The following is a 26,170-nucleotide window of genomic DNA, read 5'->3' on the forward strand; positions in this document are numbered from 1 at the left end:
GGGAGAGTGTGGGGGGAGGGGAGAGGAGAGTGTGGGAGGAGAGTGTGGGGGGAGGGGAGAGTGTGGGGGAGAGTGTGGGGGAGAGTGTGGGGAGAGGGGAGAGTGTGGGGGAGAGTGGGGGAGGGGAGAGTGTGGGGGAGGAGGTGGAGAGTGTGGGAGGGGAGAGTGTGGGGGGGAGAGTGTGGGGGGAGGGGAGAGTGTGGGGGGAGAGTGTGGGCGGAGGGGAGAGGAGGAGTGTGGTGGGAGAGTGTGGGGGGAGAGTGTGGGGGGGAGGGGAGAGTGGAGAGTGGGGGGTGTGGGGAGAGTGTGGGGGAGGGAGAGTGTGGGGGAGGGAGAGTGTGGGGGGAGACGTGTGGGGAGAGAGTGTGGGGAGAGTGTGGGGGAGGAGAGTGTGGGGGAGGGGAGAGTGTGGGGGGAGAGTGTGGGGGAGGGGAGAGTGTGTGGGGAGAGAGTGTGGGGGGAGGGGAGAGTGTGGGGAGGGGAGAGTGTGGGGGGAGGGGAGAGTGTGGGGGAGAGTGTGGGGGGAGGGGAGAGTGTGGGGGGGAGAGTGTGGGGGAGGGGAGAGTGTGGGGGAGGGAGAGTGGGGGAGAGTGGGGAGGGAGTGTGGGGGAGGGGGAGAGTGTGTGGGGAGGAGGGGAGGAGAGTGTGGGGGGAGAGTGTGGGGGGAGGTGTGGGGGAGAGTGTGGGAGAGAGTGTGGGGGAGAGTGTGGGGGAGAGTGTGGGGAGGGGCGAGTGTGGGGGAGAGTGTGGGGGAGGGGAGAGTGTGTGGGGAGAGTGTGGGTGGGGAGAGTGAGGGGGAGAGTGTGGGAGGAGAGTGTGGGGAGGGAGGGGGAGGAGAGTGTGGGGGAGGGGAGAGTGGTGGGGAGAGGGGAGAGGGAGTGAGGGGAAAGTGTGGGGGAGGGGAGAGTGTGTGGGGAGAGTGTGGGGGGGAGAGTGTGGGAGAGAGTGTGGGAGGGAGAGTTGTGGGAGGGAGAGTGTGGTGGGGAGCTGTGGGAGAGGGGGAGTGTGGAGGAGAGTGTGGGGGGAGAGTGTGGGGAGGAGAGTGTGGGGGAGGGAGAGTGTGGGGGAGAGTGTGGGGGGAGGGAGAGTGTGTGGGGAGAGAGTGTGGGGGAGAGAGTGTGGGGAGGAGAGTGTGGGGGAGGGGAGAGAGTGTGGGAGGAGAGTGTGGGGAAGGGGAGAAGTGTGGGGAGGGGAGAGTGTGGGAGGAGAGTGGGGGGGAGAGGGGGAGAGTGTGGGAGAGGAGAGTGTGGGGAGATGGGAGAGTGTGGGGGGAGAGGTGTGGGAGAGGGAGAGTGTGGGGGAGGGGAGAGTGTGGGAGGAGAGTGTGGGGGAGGGGAGAGTGTGTGGGGGAGAGTGTGGGGGATGGGGAGAGGTGTGTGGGGAGGAGAGAGAGGTGTGTGGGGGAGAGTGTGGGGGAGGGAGAGTGTGGAGGAGAGTGTGGGGAAGGGAGAGTGTGGGAGGAGAGGTGAGTGTGGGGGGAGTGTGGGGGGAGAGGGAGAGTGGGGGGGAGGGGGAGAGTGTGGGGGAGAGTGTGGGGGAGAGTGTTGGGGGGAGAGTGTGGGGGAGGGGAGTGTGTGGGGGGAGAGTGTGGGCGGAGAGAGTGTGGGCGGAGAGTGTGGGGGGAGGGGGAGAGTGTGGGAGGAGAGTGTGGGAGAGGGGAGAGTGTGGGAGGAGAGTGTGGGGGAGGGGAGGGGGAGAGTGTGTGGGGAGAGAGTGGGGGGGAGGGGAAAGTGTGTGGGAAGAGGGGGAGAGTTGTGGGGGGAGAGTGTAGGGAGAGGGGAGGAGTGTGGGGGGAGAATGTAGGGAGAGGGGAGAGGGAGAGTGTGGGGGGGAGAGTGTAGGGAGGGAGTGGGGAGAGTGTGGGGGGAAGAGGGGAGAGTGTGGGGGAGGAGAGTGTGGGAAGAGGGAAGTATTGAAGGACTGTCGGGGACCGTGTCTCCATTTTCAATCCAAAACACCGCTTCCACCAAGGGTACAACCCCTCCCGGCGATGTTGTTGTAACTGCCTGGTCCCTTGAAGCACAGACTGGCATTAACCACGCCGTGCATCAGGCGAGCTCCCGACTTCTGCTCCCTCCCGACTACTGCTCCCTCGCTCCCAGCTCCGCCGACCGCCCCTCCTGACCTCCACCGTGAGGAGTATGCGACCTGTGCCCCGCATCGGGCGAGACACGTACACTTGGACCCCCTGGTCACCGGCGACGATTTATACTCAAAATGTTGAGCTCACTTGTTGAAAACAGGCCCAGAACGTCAAGCGGCCAGCAATAAAATTCCACACCTTTCTTGAATTCGGGGAGGTTATTTACTTTTAAGAGCTTGGGGACAAGAAACGGTGGGAGAGAACTCAATGTTTGGGTGATGTGAGGGAAGGAGCAGAAAGAGAAGTGAGGTGACCGGCAGAATATGGAGTGAGATGAAAGAGTGGTAGACCGAGTCCTCAACATGGGTGGAGGAATCCACAAGTGAAGTTTGCTGTTTTTGAGTACCTATTAACGTTGGCATGACACACGAGGGAGTGGTGTGCCCAGTACCATTCCTGGTTGCTTTTGTCTCCCTCGTAGTGATGTTCACACATTGCAACAAGTACTCTTTTATGGCTGAGTTGATCTAGGTTTGGTCCAGGACCGCTTCAGATAATCACCACTTAGGTGACTGGGTTTGTAGTGAAGTGGGAAAACCACTGCGCTTCCGCTTCACCTAAGAGACGCACAAACTCACGCAGACACACACTCGAACCGACACGCGCACGCTCGCGCAGATACGCTAGACATGCCAGACATGCAGGAGGCGGCTCAGCGTGTGGGATGTGACACGCTCGCACACGGCACACGGCACAGACGCGCTCGGCGCGGGGCACGACACGCAGACACGTGGGAGGCAACCGGCATGGCACGCAGGAAACGGGAGACACGCACGACACGAGGGACGCGGCGGGCACGACACGGCGCGCCCTGTCGCTAGCTCAGGTACGGCGCCGCTCTCCCACGGGGCTTGTTCTCGGTCTATTTTTTCCTGCCCCGCGTGGCTCTCCCACTCATTTAACCGTCCCTCCCAGAGAGATGCCAGATGCGGCTCGGTCGCTGCACAATGCGTTGTGGGCCAATCACAAGTGCGTGTGTTGTTGATGCAGTCTTCACACAGCAACGCGCGTGCGCCTATTTCTGTGTTGCCTCAAGAAAAGGACGTTTCTGTTGGCAGTGGTGCACAGCCCAATAAACAACTGAACACGTTGGTCAATAAGCTTTGAGATATTCATAGGGAAACCTTTTAATAAGCGATGTTTTGTACAATATTCCTTTTTTCGTTTATGCTGTGAAGGGACGATTGCCTGGAATGCCGCCTATTATATATTTTTCCTGTTAGAGCCAAAGTATAATTTATGACCGTAATGAGTTTTTGTTTTGTTTATAGTCTTCTAGGAATCCTCAGGCTTCTTTGACTTCCCATTGTCTGGAACATGTGGTGATGTGTATATGTTGTTGTTGGGATTTCACACCACCTTATGCAATACACATTAAACACAGATGCCTGAGCACTGGCCCAATATGTAAAGTGACCAGTAACAAACTGCACTCTCAGAGTTGTATTTTATCGGGGTTCACACATTTTCTTAAGTGAGCAAGGATATTATAAGAGCTTGGAAAAAGAGACGATGGTAGGAATCCGATAGTGTCTGAGAGAGCGAGTCCTCAACACGGGTGACGTTTACGGAAATAAGCAATAACCACGGTCGTAGCAATAGCAGAGTGATCATAGGCACATCTACCAGCCTGGTGAAGTGTCCGATGCCTTATGGGCATGCAGAGTTTGTGTGAGTGTGACATGATGTGTGTGGATGTGTGTGTGTGCTCACTTGCAATTAACATCCTATGACTGCAACAACACCCTCCTTGGTGTGTGAGGGGGCAGTGGTGGTGAGTGGGCAGTGGTGGTGAAGGGGCAGTGGTGGTGAGTGGGCAGTGGTGGTGAGGGGGCAGTGATGGTGAGGGGGCAGTGGTGGTGAGTGGGCAGTGGTGGTGAGGGGGCAGTGGTGGTGAGTGGGCAGTGGTGGTGAGGGAGCAGTGATGGTGAGGGAGCAGTGATGGTGAGGGGCAGTGGTGGTGAGGGGGCAGTGGTGGTGAGGGGGCAGTGGTGGTGAGGGAGCAGTGATGGTGAGGGAGCAGAGATGGTGAGGGGGCAGTGGTGGTGAGGGAGCAGTGATGGTGAGGGGCAGTGGTGGTGAGGGAGCAGTGATGGTGAGGGGGCAGTGGTGGTGAGGGGGCAGTGGTGGTGAGGGGGCAGTGATGGTGAGGGGGCAGTGGTGGTGAGGGGGCAGTGGTGGTGAGGGAGCAGTGGTGGTGAGGGGGCAGTGATGTGTTTGGGGAAATTAATGAACTCTTAGCTACATCACATCCTAATAATTGGGAAGTCCAGTGCAATGGTATATTATAGCACACACACTCACTGGCAGATGGAGCTTTATTTCTAATTCACCATGAATGCCACTGAACAGACAGTTTCCCTTATTCTCAGAAATGTTAGTGATTTTAAACATAGGCGGGAGGTGTAGGGGTCGCCTCTGTAGATTTGTCTCCGTAATTACATAACGCAGCCTCAAGCAAGTGTTCTGCACGAACAAAATAAATAGAAACACGACTCTGATGGAGACCTGAAAAATTATCCGATTCTCTTATGATTGTCTATTTGTGAATCTGGCATTACAAAGCAGAGAAGTGCTTAGGGACGGGAAGGAATGATGTGAGGATGCTGTGTTTCCATTCATATTGAAACAATACAAAAGCACACTGCTTCTGCCGCATTTATCACAGGGAGAGCCAGGATGTCTTGGATTTGTGAAAATCAAACAGTTGCCACTGAGTATCTATTTTGAGGCGATTAGCGCACTAATTGGTTAATGGATATGGGGCTGTTTCTTTCCCCTTTCCATGATGTGACATCTATGGGGTCACGTGAGTGTGACCATGAGCAGCTCCTGGTTTGTCCAGAGTTTCTGAGGTCTCTGGGAGGCCTGAATGAGGGCCCGTGGTTGAGTTTAAACAGCCACCAGTCGTTCAATGAAATAACAAAGTTGGCGTCATGCCTCCTGCGACGATGCCTTCATTTTTCATTCAATATCAGAAAGTTTGTGATTTACTGCTCAAATGAGCATTGAGGCGGTGCTTATTTCCTCTTCACAGCCCTGCGCCAGTAGTGGAAATTCCATATTCCTCTGGTGTGGCTGAGTCTATCCATAGGACAACCATTGTTAACTTCCTCACAAAATAGTAATCATGTTATATACCCTGGAGGATGATGGGCCAAGTTCATCCTCAGCCTAGGATTTGAACTAGTATCAAAATCTCTGATAAATGAGATCCTCAAGTAGTGTATAGCCCAGACTGGGTTGAACAGTAGAGGAACGTGGTGGTGGTGGTGTGTTTACTAGATGTCTGCCACACACATTGAAAGTAAAGGCCCATGAAGCCTTGTTTACACAGTTGGCCAGTTCTGTTTAACTAACTGCATCTCATTTTACGTTTTACCTATGGGTGTTTGGAGGCTTTGGCTCTAAGGAAATAAGCCATATGACATACTCATGACAACAGAAAAACAGAATTAATTAACTGTTGAGATTCTTCGTGTTGAACCAATGCTGCTGAATTATGTGCTCCTCGAAGGCCATGTGGCTGATTGGATGAGACGTTTGGTTTTATTCTTTGGGTCTTTCGGTAGAGTCATGTAGATAGGTTCAAAGAAAATAAATAAAAACTACCACTTTTTTTTTTCTGATGAGGACCGCTTGTGTTGCTATTTTAACGTCATAGTTTGTTATTTTGTTTTAACCTATCTACGAGACTTTTACCGAAAGACCCTAAAAATATGAATTTTTGCAGTCACGAAAGCTTTAAGTCAAGATTTAGATGTTTGGTTGTCATTATTTTGTCACTTTCATTCGGCACAGTTATGCGTCCTCTTAATAAGTAACCGGCATGATTGAGAGGTTTAAGTAATTTGAGAGCTGCTGCTGTTACCACAGCAAAGTGATTGCTCCAGGAGGCAGAGTGCCCTGATGACCGACTCACAGATGCTACGGAGAGCAGTAAGCATGCCCCATGGGGAAATGGGTGCCACGCAAGCCGGCGCCGCCGCTGCTGCTGCTGCTGCACCCGGTATCTGTTCGAGGGCATTGTTTCGGAGCAGCCAGCGGCCGTTGTCTCAGAGTGGATGTGCAGGAGACCACCCAGTTATATTTTTTGCACTGTTTCTGAGCACAGGCCCAAAGGCCGGCAACAAAGAGCACTGTCTTGTTGGTAATAGGTTATGGGTTAACGCGTTTTTAGAATTGAGCAAATTTATTTTAAGAACTTGGGGAAAAGAGACGATGATAGGAGGCAATGCGAAGTGGAGTAGTGTGAGGAAAGATTCATAAAGAGAAGTGTTTTGAGCTGCAGTGGTGAGTGGGTCAGCGAGAGTGTGAGTGATTGAGCGGATGAGTTGCTGTGACCTACAGTTATGGTGGTTGGACGCAGCATGGATGAGACGAGACAGTCTGATTCTTGTAGGTTTATTTAATAAACAAGAAACACAAAGCTTAAAGCTAGAGTCGATGGGTATCGTTATTTGCTTTCATGTTGTGAGCGATTCAGTGATGGTCTTACCGGCACGCTCCTGAGCCATAACGTGGATCCATCTGCCTCCTGCATTCGTATGGAAATCAACAGCACTGTTGAACTGTGCCATTCAACCGCCTCAATCAATAGAACGCAGCCTTGTAAATCACTGTCATTGCTCGCTGCTTATTTAACATGTACGTTAAGTGTTCGGGTGTGATGTACGTTTAAGAAGCTCTGTGTTGGAGGTTCATGCGGCATGATTTTCAGAAATGAACTCAAAATGCCGAGCTAGTGATAATTGTGTATGTGTGTGTGTATATACGTGGGGAGAGGTCGTGTAGTAGTTAGTGTGCTGCGCTATAAACCTGACGACTCGTTGGATTCTTGCTCATGGCCAACACCAGTGACGATTATCTGTACCGGCCTCGGGCCTCCCCTAGGTCGACTCAACATCAAATGAGTTGCAGTGTGTAATCATCGCCACTAGGGAGACAAAGGCGACCAGGTGTGGTGCTGGCCACCCACACGCTAATGTACCATGCCAGCCTTCTTTGGTGCTCACTCACAGCACTTGCTCCACAAACTGTTCAGCTATAAGCGGAACTTTGTCTTTCATATGTGTGTATATGTGGGGTGCGGTGGCACAGTGGTTAGTGCGTTGTACTACAAACAGAACAACCCGAGTTCAATTCCGGCTCACTAATAACAGTAACGAGTATTTGAACCGGTCCTGGGCCTCCCCTAGGTCGACTCAGGCTCAAATGAGTAGATACACCACTGGTGCGGTGCGTAAACTTCGCCACTAGGAAGACAAAGCTGCACGTGGTTCTGGCCTCCCACCCCCTCCTGTGCTGTGCCGGCCTTCATAGGTACTCGCTAAACGGGAGACCTCTGTCGATATCTTTGGGTCATTCCATAACCCAGCTTAAATATACGCTGCCAAGCTTGGTGGTGTTCATTCAGACGCTGTCTTTCCGACAGACCTGTTCTTCACCTGAGGACGGCTGCTTGCGTTGTGGCCGAAACGTCGTGAGAATTGTATTTTATTATGTTTAATGTTTATTATTTTATTATTTCCCTTCTACGTGACTTTACCGAAAGAACCAAGAAGATTAATCCCTGCAGTCACGAAAGCTTTAAATCGAAATTCATTCCATATACGTTTACCAACTACCTCCAGAATTGCCATCTCCTTTTCTCCTGGCTTTTAGTAAACTGGAAAGAGACCATATGCAATGCTACAATTCTATAGGACTATTAATTTGGTCAGAATGACCAATCAAACACGACGGGTCAATCATATAAATAATTAAAATGCAAAAACAAATTAAGCGATGCTTCTGAAAGTTTTCCACAATATTTATCGACACGCTCACATCTAAAATTGCTTTTTTGAGAACACTGTTATCATTGCAGGTCCAGGAAAGTCGATTGTACCTTAGCGAGTGAATACATTCTGATTTAAAATATTTTTTCCAGTCCAGGTAATCACAGCTTCAATTATTTAGATTTGTTTAAACATTGTATGGACACATTTGCAAAGAGAGATTCAGTCATGAACCTTGAAGAAATATTCGGCAAAGTAGGGGCACCTAAAATTGGGGTCAGATGCCAACAGCTAAAGAATGACCATGAACAGATAACAGTAAACCGGTGATATTCAAGCCGATGAAACTGTAAAAATGGCATGTGGCCTATTTCTATAGAGCTTAAGCCTAGGACAAATGGAGAAAATAAACAGAGGTGGTGATACTTAAAGGTTGTTGATATCCAGATGGTCTTCCATTGATTGACCCTTATATATAATTTAACCTGGTTGCTTGGCAAACGAGGTTGTGACTTTTGTGCCGTCTGTATTTTTTATTTGCACCCAGCAGACCCAAGGGGTTTGTTGTGACCTCTATGACGAGTCATCTGAATTGCTGGCTTCATCGAATTATCTCATATCAGCCACTTCTGACAGTGGAGCTAGATAATTAGTTAACAAATCAGAGAACAATAAAGAGGGCTCTAAACATGTTTTTTGTGCTCCAACGTATAAGAATAACACAAATGATAAAACCTCAATTGATGGAGAACAAAGCAGGGTGGGTAAACCGGTTTAGCCATGTCGTGTGCTGTGTGGAGATGTGAATCCCCGAGTGCTTCTGAAGCCTCGTTCTCTGTACCCTGAGCTTTGTGTGCTCGTCACGGGTCGCGCTGGCAGGTGTGTGCGGTGCAGGGCAGTGGCACAACAAGGCGGTGGTTAAACTGCACGGATGTCATGCTCGGGTGCGATGCGGGCAGTGCGCGTACATTTCTGCAAAGCTGGGCTTAGTGGCGCGCACTCTGCTGTTATTGGGGACCCTTTGGGACTCTCCCGGTGCCTGCGAGTATCTGCTTCTGGGGCCTCTCCTGGGACCGTTTCCATGGGCCAGCTCCTCCCTACACGGAGCCTTGGCTGCCCTGTTGGTAAACAAGCTGTCAGGGCCAGGCAAGCGAGTATTAATTTCTCGCACAAGAACAGCAGCGGATGCCGTGTCTGTGTAACGTCGCTGACTATCGGGCAGTCGGTCAGTAATCATTGTTTAACTAAGAGATTGAATTGAGCTATTGAGACACATGGAAGATTCAGGTTGAGGCCAAGTGATTTATTGCTCAAATTAACATTGAGGTTGAGCTCATCTCCTGTTTATAGCCCCGAGCCAGTTATAGGAAATTCCACATTCCTTTGACGGGGCGAGTATATCCATAGGAAAACCACCGTTGAGTACCACTTCCCCATGAAGTGGTATCTATTTTATCCACCCTGGAGGGAAGAATGATGGGCCAAGTCAACCCCCAACCAGGATATGAACTTGCAGTCTTTCAGTTGCGAGCTGCTCATTGTACTGCTGACCCACCTGACCGGTTCGCACAATGTTAAGAAAACATTGTCAAGGTAATACATCGTCATGATGTGTAACAATAACTTAATACCATACTTGAATAAGGCTACGTACAGAAATTGAAGAATGTGAACATTCTTGAAACATTTTATGACACAAGAAATATCGTTTCTGGAAGCAGAACAGTGAGATCAGGGAAGAAGAGGCAATGGAGAATATTGAGCTATACAGGACAACAACCACGTGATTATTTTAACGTCTCTCACTGTTTGGAGATGTAAATGAACATACCGCTACGTGGCTGCGTCATTGAATGCTTTATTTTACTTGACCCCCACACGAATGAAGATAATTTATTGAACTGGATATTTGGTGGCAAATTTCGTTTTTGCTTTTGAATAAAAATACATAAAGTAATTGTGCTAGTTTAGATCTTCAGTTTTCGTGACTGCAATGTTCCATACTCTTTAGTGCTAATGTAGAAGGCGTTTGCTAAGCCTCAGAACGAGCGCCACGGTTGACTGAGTGACAGTCTCCCCGTGTCTCTCTGAGTAGCTTGCTGTCACTTGTGCGTTATGTATTACACACAAATCTTGTGCAGGTCAGTGCTCTTCCCCTCCAGGACTGCTGTCACTACAGCTCAGCTCAGGGTGCTGGCACAGATTATTCACGAGGCTCTTTGGAAGTCTGCCATTCGCCATGTCCCTTCTGGCAGAGGTTGCTTCTTCTTGTTCACAGTGTAGCATTGCATTGTCTTCAGCGGTGGCTGGTGATATTTTAGCTAATTATTTACTGTACCATTTAATAACATACTGAATTTGAGCATTGCATTACATTCGTGTTTCGCAGAATTGATATGACTGACATTGCATCTTCTATTTGAAAGAAAATGCTCTGTGATTTACATTCTCTTCAACAGCGCTATTAATTATTTGTTGTTACCTGCTGGTGGAAGTACCCCTCATCGTCGCTGAGCGACGGCCTGGCCACAGCCCCAACATCCCCATCTCCCCTCCCCCGGGTGCCCCCTCCCCCCTCGCGCGTGACAACTCCCAAGTCGCCTTCTCCCGCACCCCGCACCCCGCACCAGCCGGCCCCCTCCTCGCGAACCCTTCCCTCGGCCTCACCGACCCGCAGGCCCCCCACGTATCCCACCTCCTGCATGCTCCCCATAGGACCCCCGTGCCCCACGAAGCCCCTACTCTTGCACCGGGAACCTGCACACCCCCTTCCGTTCCAGTCCCAATGCTGGGGCCCTCCCTCTGATGCTGGGCTCCACACGCCTGTCCAACCTGCGCTGGTCAAGGCGTGTTGTTTGGGCTCAAGCCAATCAGAATGCTGGGAAATGACTGACGGTCATTGTTTTCTTTTATAACATTCAGTTTTGATTAGAAGCTTTCGTGACTGCAGGAATCCATACTCTTTGGTTCTTTCGGTAAAGTCACGTAGGTAGAAAATAACATAAATCACGACGTTTCGAGCGCGTCCGTCATCAGCTTGTGTCCGTCATCATCTGTTGCGCCTGAAACGTCGTTATTTATTTTATTTTATACCTACGTGACTTTACCGAAACAACCAAAGAGCATATATTCAGTTTTGCATTATACTAAGACCCATATTTAACAGAGGGGGTCCTTCCTTATATAAATATCTGGCATTTCACCATCATTGGTGTCACCAAGCCTGACTGTGCCGATGAGAGACTGAATATTAAATCCGATCCAGAGTTTGCTTCGATAAGCTAATGTCGCTGAAAAAAATGCACCTCCAGAAGCCTGTGTGGCTGAAGGGATATATTAAAGTTACATATTAATTTTGTTACTTATATTCTACGTAATGATGCTCGTTATTATTTTGCTCTATCTTATTTCTCGTAAGAGACTTATATAATATTTTATAGAAAATGCACCATTAATAATATAATATGTAATCTCATAGGGATAGAAATGGGTCGTGATACCGATTGTTATTCCTGTTAGTGCTTGTTCAAGTTTAAAACTCACCTTTCAAGTTACTTCTTTCGGCGACCTCCAATTCCTTTAACCCTTTGTGTCAAGCTCCAGGTTTGCTTGGGAGTAAGGGTTTCTGGACATCTGCGAGAAAGAGCTTGATAGCTCGTCAGATTCCTCCACTCTCAATAAAGATTCTGATTCTGAAAGGACACACAGAGGTTTTTGGTCGCTCTGTCTCCTCGGGTTTTAGCTGAGAGTGGGTCCAGGGGTACTTAGCTATGACTGGTGGGAAATGTACAACATACTACAGATGATCCAACACTGGCAAATGCACTCCAGTCACTGTGCATTGTATAGCAGAAGTAATGGTCATTGAGAGTTAGAGCATTTATTACAGACAAGAAAACCAAGCTTCTTTGATGCATCTTTACACAAATTCGTTACACAGCCATTCCTGTGGATGAGACGTGTGCCAAGCAGATGAATGGTTTTACTCTTGATAAGAATATATTTTTTATATATGATGACAGAAACTGTAGAATTGCCAGACTTATGTGATGTTATGATTGGCTGGCACTTGTATTTGGAAATGCTCGAGCTGGATCTGCCGATGATGAATGTGTCGATGAGCGTGACGGGTCTGACGGGTCTTCATGCACGGTGTCCGCTTGTGCCGCAGCCGGAGCGCCCACAAGTAGGCAGCGCGGCAGAAGAAGAGGATCGCTTGCTTTCCCCTGACGGTTCCCGCGAGTTCCTGACACTCCACATCCCCCTGCACGACATGGGCGCTGCGAGCCTTGGGGTCAGCGTCAAGGGGACCAAGGATCGCCGAACAAACGCGGATCTGGGCATTTTCATCAAGACCATCATCGCGGGAGGGGCAGCTGCCAAGGTGTGCCAGCATGCTGGCGCACAGCACGCTGGCGCACAGCCCGCTACAGCACGCTATGGCATGAAATCAGTGCACAAACATAAATAAAGAAATTTTATTCTCTACCATTAGATTTAGGTTGTCTGTTCTTGCAACTTAAAATTAAGTTAAAATTAAGTTGCAAGAACATCAAATTACATTTAGGTTCTAGATTTGAAGCTTTCGTGACTGCAAGGATTCAAAACAATAAAATCACGACGTTTCGGAGGCAACACAAGCTTCCGTCTTCAGGTGAAACTGTCACAGCAAAATATCTGTACCTTATATAGTGGTTAAGGGGGGAGGAGCCAGGAAGGGCAGCGGGGGAGGAGGAGTTGTGAAGTGGTCAATTACTGCTTTTGTTATACTGCTAGGTGGGTAAATGAATTAGATACGATTAAGCCGCTCTTTGTTATGCTGTTTGTGCGCAAGTCACTGTGGGATGAATGGACTCGTGGTCAGGGACGTGTTGCGCAAGTAACTGTTGATGTACATAATAGAAAAGGAGCGGAAATGCCCATGTTTATACCAGTGTTGGCTGACAATAAAGAGTACTGTTAAACGTTAGGGATGTTAACACTCGGTGAAGTAAAATAGTGCCTGTCAGATAAGATGGTCCAAAAATGTGTAATTAAATCTTTTTTTTTTGCATGGTTGATAACATCTTTCCAATGATTACTAAGTTTGTACCCATCATCACGGTTGAAATTATGTCTGTGTTTGTATATCTGAATGGCTTCGTGTACAAACCTTTGATGGTAGCCAGAAGGCTTGCAGAGCACCTTAGTCTCGGAGAAAACAATCTCATGAGAGCCCACCGAGTTGTAGCAATGATCGGCAACGGCGGACGACTCAATTTTGCCGTGTTTTAAATCTGACTTGTGCTCGCGGACACGATCAGAGACATGACGTTTCGTTTCCCCAATGTAACAGTCACCACAGCTGCAACTCAGTTTATAGACTCCAGGGTATTGCAAGTCAGGGATGACATCCTTCACAGATGGAATTAGATCACGGATTTTATGTACTGTACTGAATCGGACTTGGATCTTATGTTTGTTTAGAATTTTGGAGATCCTTTTGGTCACGCCTGCTATGTATGGTAACGTGACAGTTTTGATCGGAGTTTCAAGTGGCTGTTTTTGTATGGTGGGAGAAACAGCTTGGCGGATGGTGCGTTCAGAGTATCCGTTCACCCTGAGGGCCTGATGTACATGTCTCAATTCACTGGCCAGGTGGTGTTGGTCAGAAATGCCATGAGCTCTGTGGTATAGCGTTTTGATGAGAGAATTCTTTTGAGATGGGTGGTGGTGAGAATCCAGTTTCAAGTAGGAATCTGTGTGGGTGGCTTTCCTGTAAACAGAATGTCCCAAGGATCGTCAGGTCTCCTCTCAAACAGAATATCTGAGAATGGTAGTTTGCCATCTTTCTCCACTTCCATGGTAAATCTGATGGATGGATGTCTGGAATTGATGTGGTCCACGAAGTGGTTCAATGCTGGGAGGCCATGTGGCCAAATGACGAAAGTGTCATCCACATAACGTTTAACAGTACTCTTTATTGTCAGCCAACACCGGTATAAACATGGGCATTTCCGCTCCTTTTCTATTATGTACATCCACAGTTACTTGCGCAACACGTCCCTGACCACGAGTCCATTCATCCCACAGTGACTTGCGCACAAACAGCATAACAAAGAGCGGCTTAATCGTATCTAATTCATTTACCCACCTAGCAGTATAACAAAAGCAGTAATTGACCACTTCACAACTCCTCCTCCCCCGCTGCCCTTCCTGGCTCCTCCCCCCTTAACCACCATATAAGGTACAGATATTTTGCTGTGACGGTTTCACCTGAAGACGGAAGCTTGTGTTGCCTCCGAAACGTCGTGATTTTTATTGTTTTATTTTTATTAATTTTAATTTCATTTTTTACCTACGTGACTTTACCGAAAGAACTAAGAGTATACATTTAGGTTGTCTGTAAATAGACAAAGGCAGCATGGTGGTGCAGTAATAACTCTCGTGCCTCAGAGTGTGAAGAACCGGGATTCGATTCCTGACTCGGGGACTTTTCAGTGCACGGGTTTCCTCTGGGTCCTCCATTTTGTATATATTTTTAACTTTTGCACCGTATGTAGCTAACCGTGCTAATCGGAGTTACCTCCTACAGTTAATAATCCACCACACTGTCATTGGTGTTGGCCAAATATTCCAATGTAGCAGGATCCGCCTGAATAACAGTCTTCAGACTCAGCGTGGCTTTCTTAGGTAAATGAGTATATGCTGTTGTTGGTACAGCACATTGCTTTTTATGGCATACTAATTAGGCTCCAGATTCCACCAGAAAAATGTGCTGCTTTATAAGACAGTTGTGGCGCAGGCGTTGGCACTGACTTGTGTGTGTGGCTGTCATTTAGGATGGGCGCCTGCGTGTGGACGATCAGCTGATCGCCGTGAACCGCGAGTCGCTGCTCGGTCGGTCCAACCTGGAGGCCATGGAGTCTCTGAGGTGCGCCATGTCCCGCGATGCCGGCGACCCCTCGCTCATCCAGCTCGTGGTGGCGCGCTCACTCGGCAAGCCAGGACCGGTGAGCGGGGGCTCCTGCAGGAGATGCGGGCATGGAGATCAAAGGAAAAATATAACAACAACCTCGGATTTTCATCCTGCTATTGCTATTCTCATGATTACTGTTTCCGTGAACTTCACTCGTGAACACATTGGACAATCACAACTTGTTTTAGATCCATTATGGTCATCCTCGTGGCAGCTTTGGCTAGGCATCGAACAAAGACGGTCAATGCATCGCCCACTTTCAGATGCGCTTCTGCAGCCGTCTGGAACGCTCTTCCAATATTAGGAAGCCACTGGAGTGAAGCACTTTAAAATCATCTCGATTGAAAACTCATTTATTTAGAACTGCTTTTTGTGTTTCGTTTGTTGTCCTTTCCCCCGCACCTCTGATTAGCTCAAACATGCATGCATAGATATTCCACAAGGCACCGCTCTCCACGGCTTAGACTCATCTCATTACGCATTGCCTCTCGTGTGGCCCTGTAGACGGAGGCGGAGTCACACGCGCCTGGGTCAGCGGGGAACACGGCGGAGGTTAACGAGCGCCGAGTGTCGGCCACGCAGAGCCCCGTGGCGGCTCCTGACCAGGGGCCCGTCGACAAGTCTGCTATGCCGGCGAGCACAGGTCCAAGCACAGCGGGCACATGCACAGCAGGCACAAGCGCAGTAGGCACAGCTGACTCCTCTGTGCTCCAGCAGACAGCGCCCACAGCCAGAAGTACAGCTCTGCTTTGGCTGCCTCCCACGTGACAAGGGACAGTTTGCAATAAAACGAGTAATTCACTTGGAGTGAACCATGCACAATACAATCAGAGGTGAAGGTAAAGGTGCAGCCACGCATTTGCTGGCTCACACCACTACTGGCAAAAGGGCCTTCACTAGAGTGAGCTCTCGAGAGCCCCTCTAGAGGGTATTTTGTAAACTCTTTCATGCTTACCGGATGTGTTAGTGTACCCACACTCCAGCCTGCCCATTTTCTGTGCTATACCCATTCATGGTGCTGGGTGGACAAAAAGGTAGTAGGGTGGATTTAAGAAATCTTTATCAGTTTCAACTGCCACGCCAGGGGATGGGTCCGAACTGGTGACCTATGGATTGCCAGTCCAGTGTACTAACCATTACACCACGGCAGCTGCCCGACTATGGAGTTGTCTTAACCAAATTAATCCTGGGCACCAGATGAATTGCTCTTTTCTTGACGGGTGACAGGGGCCTGGCAAGGCACAACTGAACGGGATGACTTGGGTGGCCAGGAGAGGAAGGCACCACAGGCCCGGAGCGACCCCTGGGAGCCGGGCACCAGCAGCACGCAGGGGTGAGATGGCACAAGTGTGTACAATGCTAGGTGCTGTTAGTCTGCACGCTCGCACACATTGCAGGTTCAGCCTGAACATAGGTGGACTTGGTCTGAGAGAAAACGTGAGTTAATTAGTCACTGAGAAGTTTCCCTGCTTGGTGATTGCGTGATCGTTCAAATTAAAGTGTTTTTTGTTGTTGTATTTAATGAAGGAGCTGTCTCCGCAGGCAACTGGACCCAGCGCTGGCCTTTCAGCGGGAGGGATTTGGCCGACAGAGCGTATCGGAGAAACGCACCGTGCAGTATGGAGACCCCAGCCACCTGGAGGTGCTCAAGGCACGCAAGTCCAAGAGCATGGACATGAGTGAGTGTTTGGGCGTTTAACTGCACAATTCTGGACAGCCCACAGCATAGTGTGGGCATGCCCATCTACCTATTCTGGGTTCAGTGTTGGCATTCATTTATGTAGCTTAATGTGCCAATACCTTGTCCCGTATACACAAATATCTGGAAAATAAGTAATACAACATATTCCAAGTCAGTGTGATATAGGACTGTCTTTCCATTCTAGGTTGAAGCGCAGGGTTTTGTGCAGGTAATGATGTCGAATTGGGCAATGCTACATTCCTTTCTGCAGAGTGCATGCATTTTATTGGTGTTAGCAGAGCAACAAGCAGAGATGAGGGCAGACAGACTATTTTTGTTTTTAATCTGGTGTAATTGCCTCTTGGAATGACTGTTTTTATAGTGCACTTTCAGCTATGATATGAGCTTGTAAATGAACAAGTATAAAGTGCTGCCACACCAAGCCATCTCCTAGCAGCCACAGTGCCAGCAGGGCCCGCTCTCTAAAACGCTGTCATCAGAGTCATCCCAAGCTGCCACAATTGTCACTTCTGGGTTGAAGTGATCTGTCGACTCTGCCCCCTGGGGCGATGTCGTATCGGAGAGGATTGCACTCTTGTTGGCCCTAAACTGAAAACACTCGTAACCACCCAGCATGCATTTGTGTCACGTCACTGCAAGCCTTGCACTGGGTGCAAGGCATGTCGCGGCTCATGAACACACCCAGATAACAGCGGCCAAAATTGATTGTCGCACCATGAAGCGAGCTTGAATTTAAGTGACCCCTTTTCGTATTTGCTGAAATTTGGTGTTGACCAAACATGCCATTATAGGACTACAGAGCTTGGCCAATTATTGGCACCAGGTCTGACTGCTGTCCCACTTGACTGGTTTCCCTCGCTTCTGAATCATTATCTCTCTCTTTAAGAGTGAGTGAAAACTCATCTTACAATATTAAAAGATACTACTGTACCTTGAAGGAGGTTGTCTCAATGTTACGTGGACTACTCCGCTCTTCTTATTTTCTGTATCACTGGTTTATTAAACTGTCTTTGTGAATCCTAACTCAAAACGGCTTAGGGCCTTTAGTTTATGATCCAAACAGCGGACATCGTGAACACATTAATAGAGCTTGTTGTACTTTTTCTTGCATGATTAGTGTATGTAACACTATATTTGCATGTCTAGTTGGCTCTATATAATGCTAGCCGTGGTTTTCGTACTCGTGCTACTGCTGTGATTCTAATGAACATACACAGCATGTGTCTTGAAACTGTAAGAATATTTCCCTTTTGTCAAACGTGGGCACTGAATCTGAACAGAGAAATTCTTCTTTGTAGTAACTGAAATGCAGTGGAAATTACTAAACGTTTCTCTATCAGTAAACTTGGATATTTAACATGTTTTAAAGATTACATGCCCAGTAATAAATCGTGTACAGTTGAACTGTTGAATACATAACACAAACTAACCATAATCGTCATTGTGGAGAATGTAACTCACAAAATAAATGAGCAGACAATTTGCCTCCTTCCCATATCGGTCCCTCCATATAAGAATGTAAAGTATTTTTTACAATTATGCACTCCCAGAATGCCGTGCGGTTCACTGGATGCATACGACATACGTTTTTATTTCTTGTGGAGGGACAGATACGTGAAGGAGGTGGATTGTCTGCTTGTTCATTGTGGACATGTTATGATTTTGTTCTCTTTCCTAAAGCCAATGTAATGATGACCCCTCACTTGAAATCGTCGGAGCGATATGCAGATGTTTGTGCAGAATGGCTCCACTTACTCGACTAACCCACCTGCTCGCCCCCTACCCCCGCAGTCGCAGACGAAGGTAGCGTGCATGCGTCTGCTGAAACACGCAAAGGTGAGGCAATGGCTGGTAGTTTACTTGTAGATGCCGCAAGCCCTTGCTGATTGCCTGCCCATTCACCCGGATAGTGCTGAAGTGTGGGCTTAGCGGCGTGCGATTCGTGGTGATTCTGATTGAATTTGCCACTCGTTGCTTTGCATCCGTCAGTGCATGTATGTACGTATGAATGGATAACACACACCCCATGCTTAGAGTGGGCTCCCTGCATTCTTCAAGCTTGTGATTTCGTGTCTATCTTTACATGGTGGGTTTTTTCGTGAGTGACATGTATTGTCTATTTTTTTCTTTCTTTTCATTTTGTAGCAATATTTTTTACTTCGGCATGATGAGTACTCTATGGATTATTGTGGAAAGCATTCTCCTCTAGTTATTATCTCGCCTGCTCTTAAGCCTTCAGGCACTGTGAGCCTACACACAAATGCAGTTTGCTGTAACGGAGATCTCGCCACACGACCAAACGAGAGGCATGCGCATCTGCGGTGGAATACAGACTCTTACCAAGAATGCTTTGGCCTTAAAAAATTATTTCTTACAAGATTGTTCATGGTGTATTGGTCAGGTGGCCAGTCCGATTGCTTCTCAGCACAGCGGTTAAAACAATGGAGTCAGTTTCTCAAATCCGCCCCTCACTGTTGCCCACCCAGCAGTGTCAATGGGTCCACCCCAGTCAGTTGATCTGCAGATCGTCTGTGGTGGGGTAAATTGTGGGTACACCCACTTCTTCAAATATGCCTGGTCAACGTGGAAGAGTAGACCAAATACCCTCAAAAGTTTGCTCGAGCGGAGGCCCTTCTGGCATCGGTGGCATAATCAAGAAATTCCAGTGCCGCCGCACATTTACCTCGACCTCTTCACAGTACCAATACAATAGGCCAGTGTCAGCGAGGAGGGGTGTTCGTGAAAAAGTCTGAGTTAAAGCTTGTAAACATCTCTGTAGTAGCATGCTTATCCTGTATGTGCGCTGCTGCTGACAGACACGCTCATTTATTTAGTGCATTAGGGCTCTTTGCAGGGGATGTTCGTCGGGGTGTGGCGAAGCGTGAAGGAATCCTCGGGTTTTGTAAGTCTCCATAAAAAAAACATTTTCCTGTAAAATCCCAGCGAGGGTTCAGCAACTGGTCACTCGGCAGAAGAATCGCAATGACAGTGCCCGTATCTGCTCAAGGGGAAGAAGTGGAGCATCTCGATGGTCTTCTGCTCTCCAGGTCGTTCTGTGAAAGTTGTTGAAATTATAAGTGTGGTTCACTTTACTTCACTTGATGTGGGTTGCAGTCCCAGCAAAAGCTGCTGAGTCACAGTTTTTTTTAGGCCAAATCATGTTAAATCCATGTTTATTTTTCTATAACATTATTTTGCTGTGAATGGCTTTTAAAATTAATTTGACCTTGCCAACTTGCATTACAGGAAATATATTTATATTGGCTCATATTTGTGCACTGTTTTCAATTTCTTCTGTAAAATGTGTTTGTGCTGATTTACATTGGCTTATTTTTTCTCTAATTTTTATTTGGCTGTTTTTGCTCCGAATTTTATTCGGTTATTTTTGCTCTGATTTCTATTACATAATTTCTTTGCTGTGCTTTTGAAATTTTGTTGACCCAGATCACTCTTGCAAAGGAGACTCCTGTCCTTTTCTTTTGACTTTACACCTGGTTAAACAAAATACACTAGAAACTTGTCTTTATCCACAGTATAAGAGCCACGTTATGCATGCCGGTGTGCACGGTTCACGGATGCGACCAAGCCAAGCCTCAAGTTGCCACTACTGCCGTGTCTTCGTGCGCCCGTGGGCTCTACAGGTCCCTCAGACGGGTCCGTTGGGCCTGCCTTGGGCCTCAAGATGAGCAGCTCGCTGGAGAGTCTGCAGACAGCTGTGGCCGCGGAGGGTGGCCGCGCTGAGTTCCTCTTCCACCGGCCGCGCCCCCCCCGTCTCATCCGCGGCCGTGGCTGCAACGCGAGCTTCCGTGCGGCCATCGACAAGTCGTATGACACGCCCCAGGATGGCAGCGACGATGACGATGATGAGGATGACGAGGAGGAGGAGGATGCAATGGACACTGGTACTTTGGCAGAAAATATTCGACAACTCTAAATAGGGCGCCCAGTTTATTGTTATGTTCATACCAAATTCCTTGAACTATTGTAACGATTTCCCTACATGTGTTTCATTAACGTTGTAAGTAACCGTACAACATGTCGCACCCGAGTGACAGGAGAAACTGTTTATTGTGTTTATTAAGCCGGCGAGAACTCAAGAGACCAGCATGGTCCATTTGCAACAATGACCTGGGTCACCAAAATGACAGACACAAGAACGTAGACACTTGTACAGCAATGGAGCAAATAGATATGAAATCAAGAACAACCGCATTACAGAAACTCGAAAATGCTGCATAAACTTAAATCAATATGAAATTTAAGTATTTTTTCTGAAATGAAAGTTGACTAGAAAAATGTACATTTAGAAACTTCCAAGTAAAATTAAGTTACAGAAATATAAGAAATGGATTTGGAGTGATTGTCACCACAGTGTGTGAACAGACAAGATTATATTAAAATACCAAATAGACACCTATTGCAAGACATCAACTCTGCATTAACCACACATGCTTGTGGTAAAATATGCAAACAAAGTTGCTCTAATAATATATGCATTGTCTTTGAAACCGATTGGCCTACACCAAAGACAGCCTTCTTTATTGTCTTGTCCCACCAGTGTTCGACCAGAGAACACCAAGGGGCGAACATTTACAGCAGCCCAAGCTGTGCATTCATAGCTTGGGCTGCCAGAAATGTTAAAGCCTATTCTTCTTTTCATCAGTTTTATACTGGCATAAAGGTCCCATAGATAGACAACAATATAATCCATAATACAATTGCAAGTGAAGTTATCAAACTTTACACTGTAGTTCTTTTCTGTGTGTGTCCTGGCAAGTACTCGGGTTTCCTCATTGACTTTCAGTAACTGTAGGCGATGTGTACATTTATGAAATGTGGACCGTGGTACTAGCGTACACACATCACAGTATGTGTCTCATATGTTCTCTGTGACACGTTCATCCTACCCTTCAGAAAGTTTGAGCCAAGGTTGGATTTCAAAAAGTCAAATCCTTACAGTCTGCCTCATTAGCAAGCATACAGCACAGCTACACTGCCATATTTTATTATTTATTTGGCCAAGTTGTTCATTATTGTATTGTATGTAGAGGTGACACTTGGTTTCTATAATCTGGCACACTCCGAAGTAAACATGTTGATGATCAGTAACTGACTGCCTGTGGTTCGGAGTACATTGGGAGGAATGGTAACTTCCTGCAAATTCTCAGTGGAGGAAGAGGAGGAGGACCCGGAGGAGGCAGCCAAGGGCCTGGGAGATGGCGTCTCTGGGGCCCCCACCGGTCTTCCTGTCCCAAGCGGTAGCGCCAAGACCAAGCGCAGCTCTCCCAGGAGCAAAGACGCAACTCTGGAGTCTGGCGCAGCTGGCGACAGGGAGTGCAAGAAAGATAAGAAAGCCAAGAAGCTCAAGAGCCTTGGCATGGTGTTCAGGTAAGATCAAGATCATGACCAGAGCTGGCAATGCCACTGCACCTCACCAACACTTTCTACCCTCCGCCAGATCCTGCAGCTGCTGTCAAGGAGACACACAACCTCCGAGGTCTGCTCTCCACGGTCTCCCACTATCTGCTCTTCAGACTTCCCTTTGGTTGCTATACTTGTGGAGACCACTCCAAAGCCTGTCTTGGCAATCGGCCCTCACCCAGCTTGCCGAATCATATCTGACACCCTCATTTGCTGTGTTCTCTTCTGGACTTCTGCATTACTTATCTTGTCTTGCCAAGCAATTCCCTGTGTCCAACTTAAACACCTGTGCTCAAATGCAGCAACTTCATTTTGAGCTGCTTAAGATCAAGCTCTGTGATCTATACAGTGATATTTTTAAGTTATCAGGTTAATGGCTGAATGTAGTTCATTCCATGTTCAAAAACAGGTACATTGTTATAAATGTTGAGTGCATTGTAATAAATTGATGATTACAGACAAAGCAAATTTATGATTCCAGTCAAGTCACATTATATGCGCATGCACAAAGCTGGTGAAATTCTCTTCGTGGTGAATTCGATTCTTTTGAGTATTGTTTGTTTAAGTGGATCTGGTCAAAAGATAAAGAGGTTGGAGATGTCTTCCTAAAGACGTGCACTTGCCTAGGTTTGGAAAAGTGAAGAAAGAAGACAGGAGTGAGCAGAAGAGTGGGGACAAGCAGAAGGTGGTGGATAACAAGGCGGCCACAGAGGAGGAGAAGGAGAAGATGAGGGACGAGCAAGAGAGGTGTGTGTGTGTGAGTGTACGTGTGTGTGTGAGTGTACGTGCGTGTGCGCCGCCAACACGCCCCGTCGCGCTTTAAGAGAAGTTGTCGAATCACTTTCTGAAGTAATCAAATGGCATGTGTCTTGAGTTTGAGAAACAACAAACAATGAAATGCAATAGTAGGTACGATCCTAATCACAACTCCCCCAGGAAGTTTTGTCCATCTTGATCAAAGATATGAAAAGGGGAGTGTGTCTTCAACAAAGTTGTGCTTTTCTTTGTTTCTTAACCTGCACTGCTCCACTGTGCAATTCCATCGTGTCTTTTGCCAAGCTATAATAACCGTGCTCTATTCACGAAACCTGTTGACTCTTACCCATTACAACTATAATAATGCTGTTTGATGCTGGCTGCTTGTTGTTTTAGGCCTTTGGGCCCTGCACCCAGCATTAACGTTATTTCTAGGTGCCTTTTCCACAAGCATGAAGTGCAGCTTGTATCAGAAAACCCTTGAACTTAGCCTTGGTGTGTGTAACAAAATAAATAACAGCCTATTCGCCTCCCTTACACATTCCATCAGTCACACGGCCTTCTGAGAGTGCATAATTTCAGAGCATGGGTTCAGTACAAGCCACCTCTGGACCGGTATTGACATTCAGTGTCACCAGTCAGGCTCACTTGAACTAGTGCTGTTGAACTGCCAGGTGTTTATAGGGGAGGAACGTCTCTGTTATATCTGGGTCCTTGTGTGAGTGAACGCTCCTGACATCTACGTGATGCGTGCACCATTGATCCGGCGTGGGCGAGCGCAGGATCCAGACAAAGCACAGGGAGATTCGCGAGCGGCAGGCTCGTGAGCTGAAGCTGCAGCAGGAGCGCGAGCAGCTCGCCGCTCAGTCCCGCGGGACGTCCGGCTACTACGAGGAGCACAACCCGGCCTACGCCAGCCTGGGCCCCTCCACGTCACCGCCTGCTTTGCACAAACCACCTTACGTGAAGAACAACACCAAGGCCTACGCCAGCGAGGACGAGATCCGAGCCATGTACGCCAAAGTGAACAAGGCGGGTAGCCTGCCGAAGCCTGTCCCCCAGTCAGAAAGGTCAGTGTTGAGTTTCTTTTGTTTGACCCGGTGACAACTCAAGGGACGAGGATGAGTCTCGTTTGCAAAAGTGACCTGAAATGACAAAAGCAAAAATATTCACAATGATGGAGCAAATATGAATCCGAGCTAAAAAACCATGTTCCAGGTGACATTTAAAACAGTGCCTGAACATAAATCAACATGAAATAACAAACTTGTCTTATAACAAAAGTTGGCTAAGAAATTATTTTATATATAAACATGAAAATGGATTCAGGGAGATTATCGCATTCATATGTCAGCAGTTGTTAAAAGTGTCATTTTCAGTTTCACTTCTCCAATGCATTTCAACGGTGAAAATATAAGAGCCCTGTAATGTATGTAATCTTCACCTGTAATGGTGAGTTTGACCGAGATTTTCGTGGTGGGGTTTTTGTTTCTCTGCCAGAATGCAGGCAGGGGGTCGTGTGAACTCCTACTACGAGGAATGCAACCCGATATACGGCCGGACGCGGGACGGGGTGCCCAGGCACCCCCAGGCCAGTGGTGGGGGCCCACGCTACCACCGCGGGGAGGACGGGCAAGACGGCGACCCCGCGAGAGACATCTATGCCAGGGTGGCCAAAACCAGCAGCCTGCCCAGGCCTCAGCCCGACAGGTAGTGATAGCGCCACACCTTTTATTGAAGCGAGCGGCAATGGCGCTCACTGTTCGCTGGGGCAGGAAGCGTTGAGGAATGGCTCGCACAGTTGGCAACCTCGTGAAATTTACACGGTGATTTGGTTTTTAGAGCCGGCTAGGGTTGCCACCTTTTCTGCAGACCAAACCTGGACATGTTTTGCAGTCAAGCCTAGGCCTCTGAACACTGTGCAATGCACTGCTATCAAGTTCAACACAATACCTATACCAGATCTTGGTACAAATCAATTTCTGCCATCTGAATGCGAACTCAAGTTCCCAGACAGATGGCAACCCAAGAGCCACATTACCTTGTTCACGCAGGCGAAGCTAATGTTACGTCCCCTCACAATTTGGATAGCAGATGATTTTCAGATTGGTTATTGAGGTTGATACCAGAAAGACAATAACGTAGCCTTGTGAACATTGTTACAGGTTCTTTACGATCAAAATTGCTGCTCTATTGTTGATGTGATATTTCTTTGACATCAAGCGTGTCGCGACGGCAAGGGGAGCTTCACTTATTCTGTTTTATTTTAAAGACTGTCACATGTTATAGACATGAATGGTTTAATGAGCTCCTAGTGAGAAGCCAGCCCTTGCTGTGAGAGTGATGAATGCGCTGTGACGTTGCTCATGTAACTGGACGTTTCAAGGCAATTGACATCGCATTGGAAATGGTTGCACCCGTGAAGTTGTTCTCGGGAAAGTGCCTGTTAGATGTGGGAGGTTGTCGAGTTGATGTGGGCTTCATCTTTACCCAAGGCTGCGCGTAAGTCTAATCAAAGTTGAGATCTGGTCTTGGGCTACTGTGTGCAGCGGTGGAGGTGGTGATCACGTCAAGTGCAACTCTTATCATGTTTCCAACACATCACTGCCAGGGAATCAGGGTGGTGCAGTGGTAACACGTGTGCCTTACAGCAAGGACACATTCTATTCCTGAATCGGACGCCTTTCTGTGTGGAGTTGGTATTCTCTCCCCCTGTTTTCCATGATTTTCCTCCTGGTTCTCCTGTTTCTTCTCATTGCTGTGTTGGCCAAACATCCCCATGTATCAGAAACTTCCTGAAAAAGATGCTTCGGTGTCAGTGTGGCTTTCCTGGGTAAACAAATCATTGCTATACAATAAAATCACAAAGTGTTTTTGTGTACATAATCTGCTGTGGGCATCTGACTGATGTGTGCTACTAGCGCTGTCTGTAAAATGGTTGACAGCATGATAGGGAGACAGCTCACAATCCTTGGGAAAACAACATTTTACATTTCTGCTGTTTGTCTAAACTATTTCCCTGGCAATTTGACAATCGAAACCCGCCGGATGGCTCAGCGCGAGAGCAAGCGGCTCGCAATTGGAAGGTCGCGAGTTTAAACCCTTCCTGGGGGTTGAAGTGGCCCATCGTCCCTCCGGGGTTGATAAAATAGGTAGTACTTTGTGGGAAGGTCACCAGTGGTTGTCCTATGGAAGGACTTGCCTCCACCATAGGAATGTCGAATCCCCCCCACTGGCTTAGCATTATTAACAGGGGGTGAGCACTGCCTCAATGCTGATTTTAGCAAGGCATCACTTTGACTTGACGTTGAGTACAAGTGAAATGCTCGCGGTGCGATTTCTCTGGCTGTGGGAGGTGTGCGGTTGGGTTTGGATGAGGACCAGAGAATATTGTCGCATGCCCGGGTTGG

At 48.1% G+C, this 26,170-nt stretch overlaps 1 protein-coding gene across 3 annotated transcripts in view; it reads left to right on the forward strand.

Moving 5' to 3' along the window:
- LOC144724755 (partitioning defective 3 homolog) overlaps window positions 1–26,170 on the forward strand; it is a 78,850-nt gene that overhangs the window by 44,577 nt on the left and 8,103 nt on the right. The window contains exons 13-24 of one of the 3 annotated variants that reach the window (XM_078604144.1): window positions 9,455–9,489; window positions 12,046–12,307; window positions 14,745–14,915; window positions 15,386–15,524; window positions 16,109–16,214; window positions 16,424–16,560; window positions 18,375–18,419; window positions 20,225–20,485; window positions 21,752–21,971; window positions 22,632–22,751; window positions 23,543–23,830; window positions 24,261–24,470. In XM_078604144.1, coding sequence (XP_078460270.1) covers window positions 9,455–9,489; window positions 12,046–12,307; window positions 14,745–14,915; window positions 15,386–15,524; window positions 16,109–16,214; window positions 16,424–16,560; window positions 18,375–18,419; window positions 20,225–20,485; window positions 21,752–21,971; window positions 22,632–22,751; window positions 23,543–23,830; window positions 24,261–24,470 — 1,994 coding nt within the window. The remainder of the gene's footprint in view (window positions 1–9,454; window positions 9,490–12,045; window positions 12,308–14,744; window positions 14,916–15,385; window positions 15,525–16,108; window positions 16,215–16,423; window positions 16,561–18,374; window positions 18,420–20,224; window positions 20,486–21,751; window positions 21,972–22,631; window positions 22,752–23,542; window positions 23,831–24,260; window positions 24,471–26,170) is intronic. The other 2 variants (XM_078604142.1, XM_078604143.1) reach the window with 2 other exon arrangements.

This window comes from Lampetra planeri, chromosome 21 (genome assembly GCF_965212315.1).
Source record: "Lampetra planeri chromosome 21, kcLamPlan1.2.h2, whole genome shotgun sequence".
Lineage (NCBI taxonomy): Eukaryota > Metazoa > Chordata > Hyperoartia > Petromyzontiformes > Petromyzontidae > Lampetra > Lampetra planeri.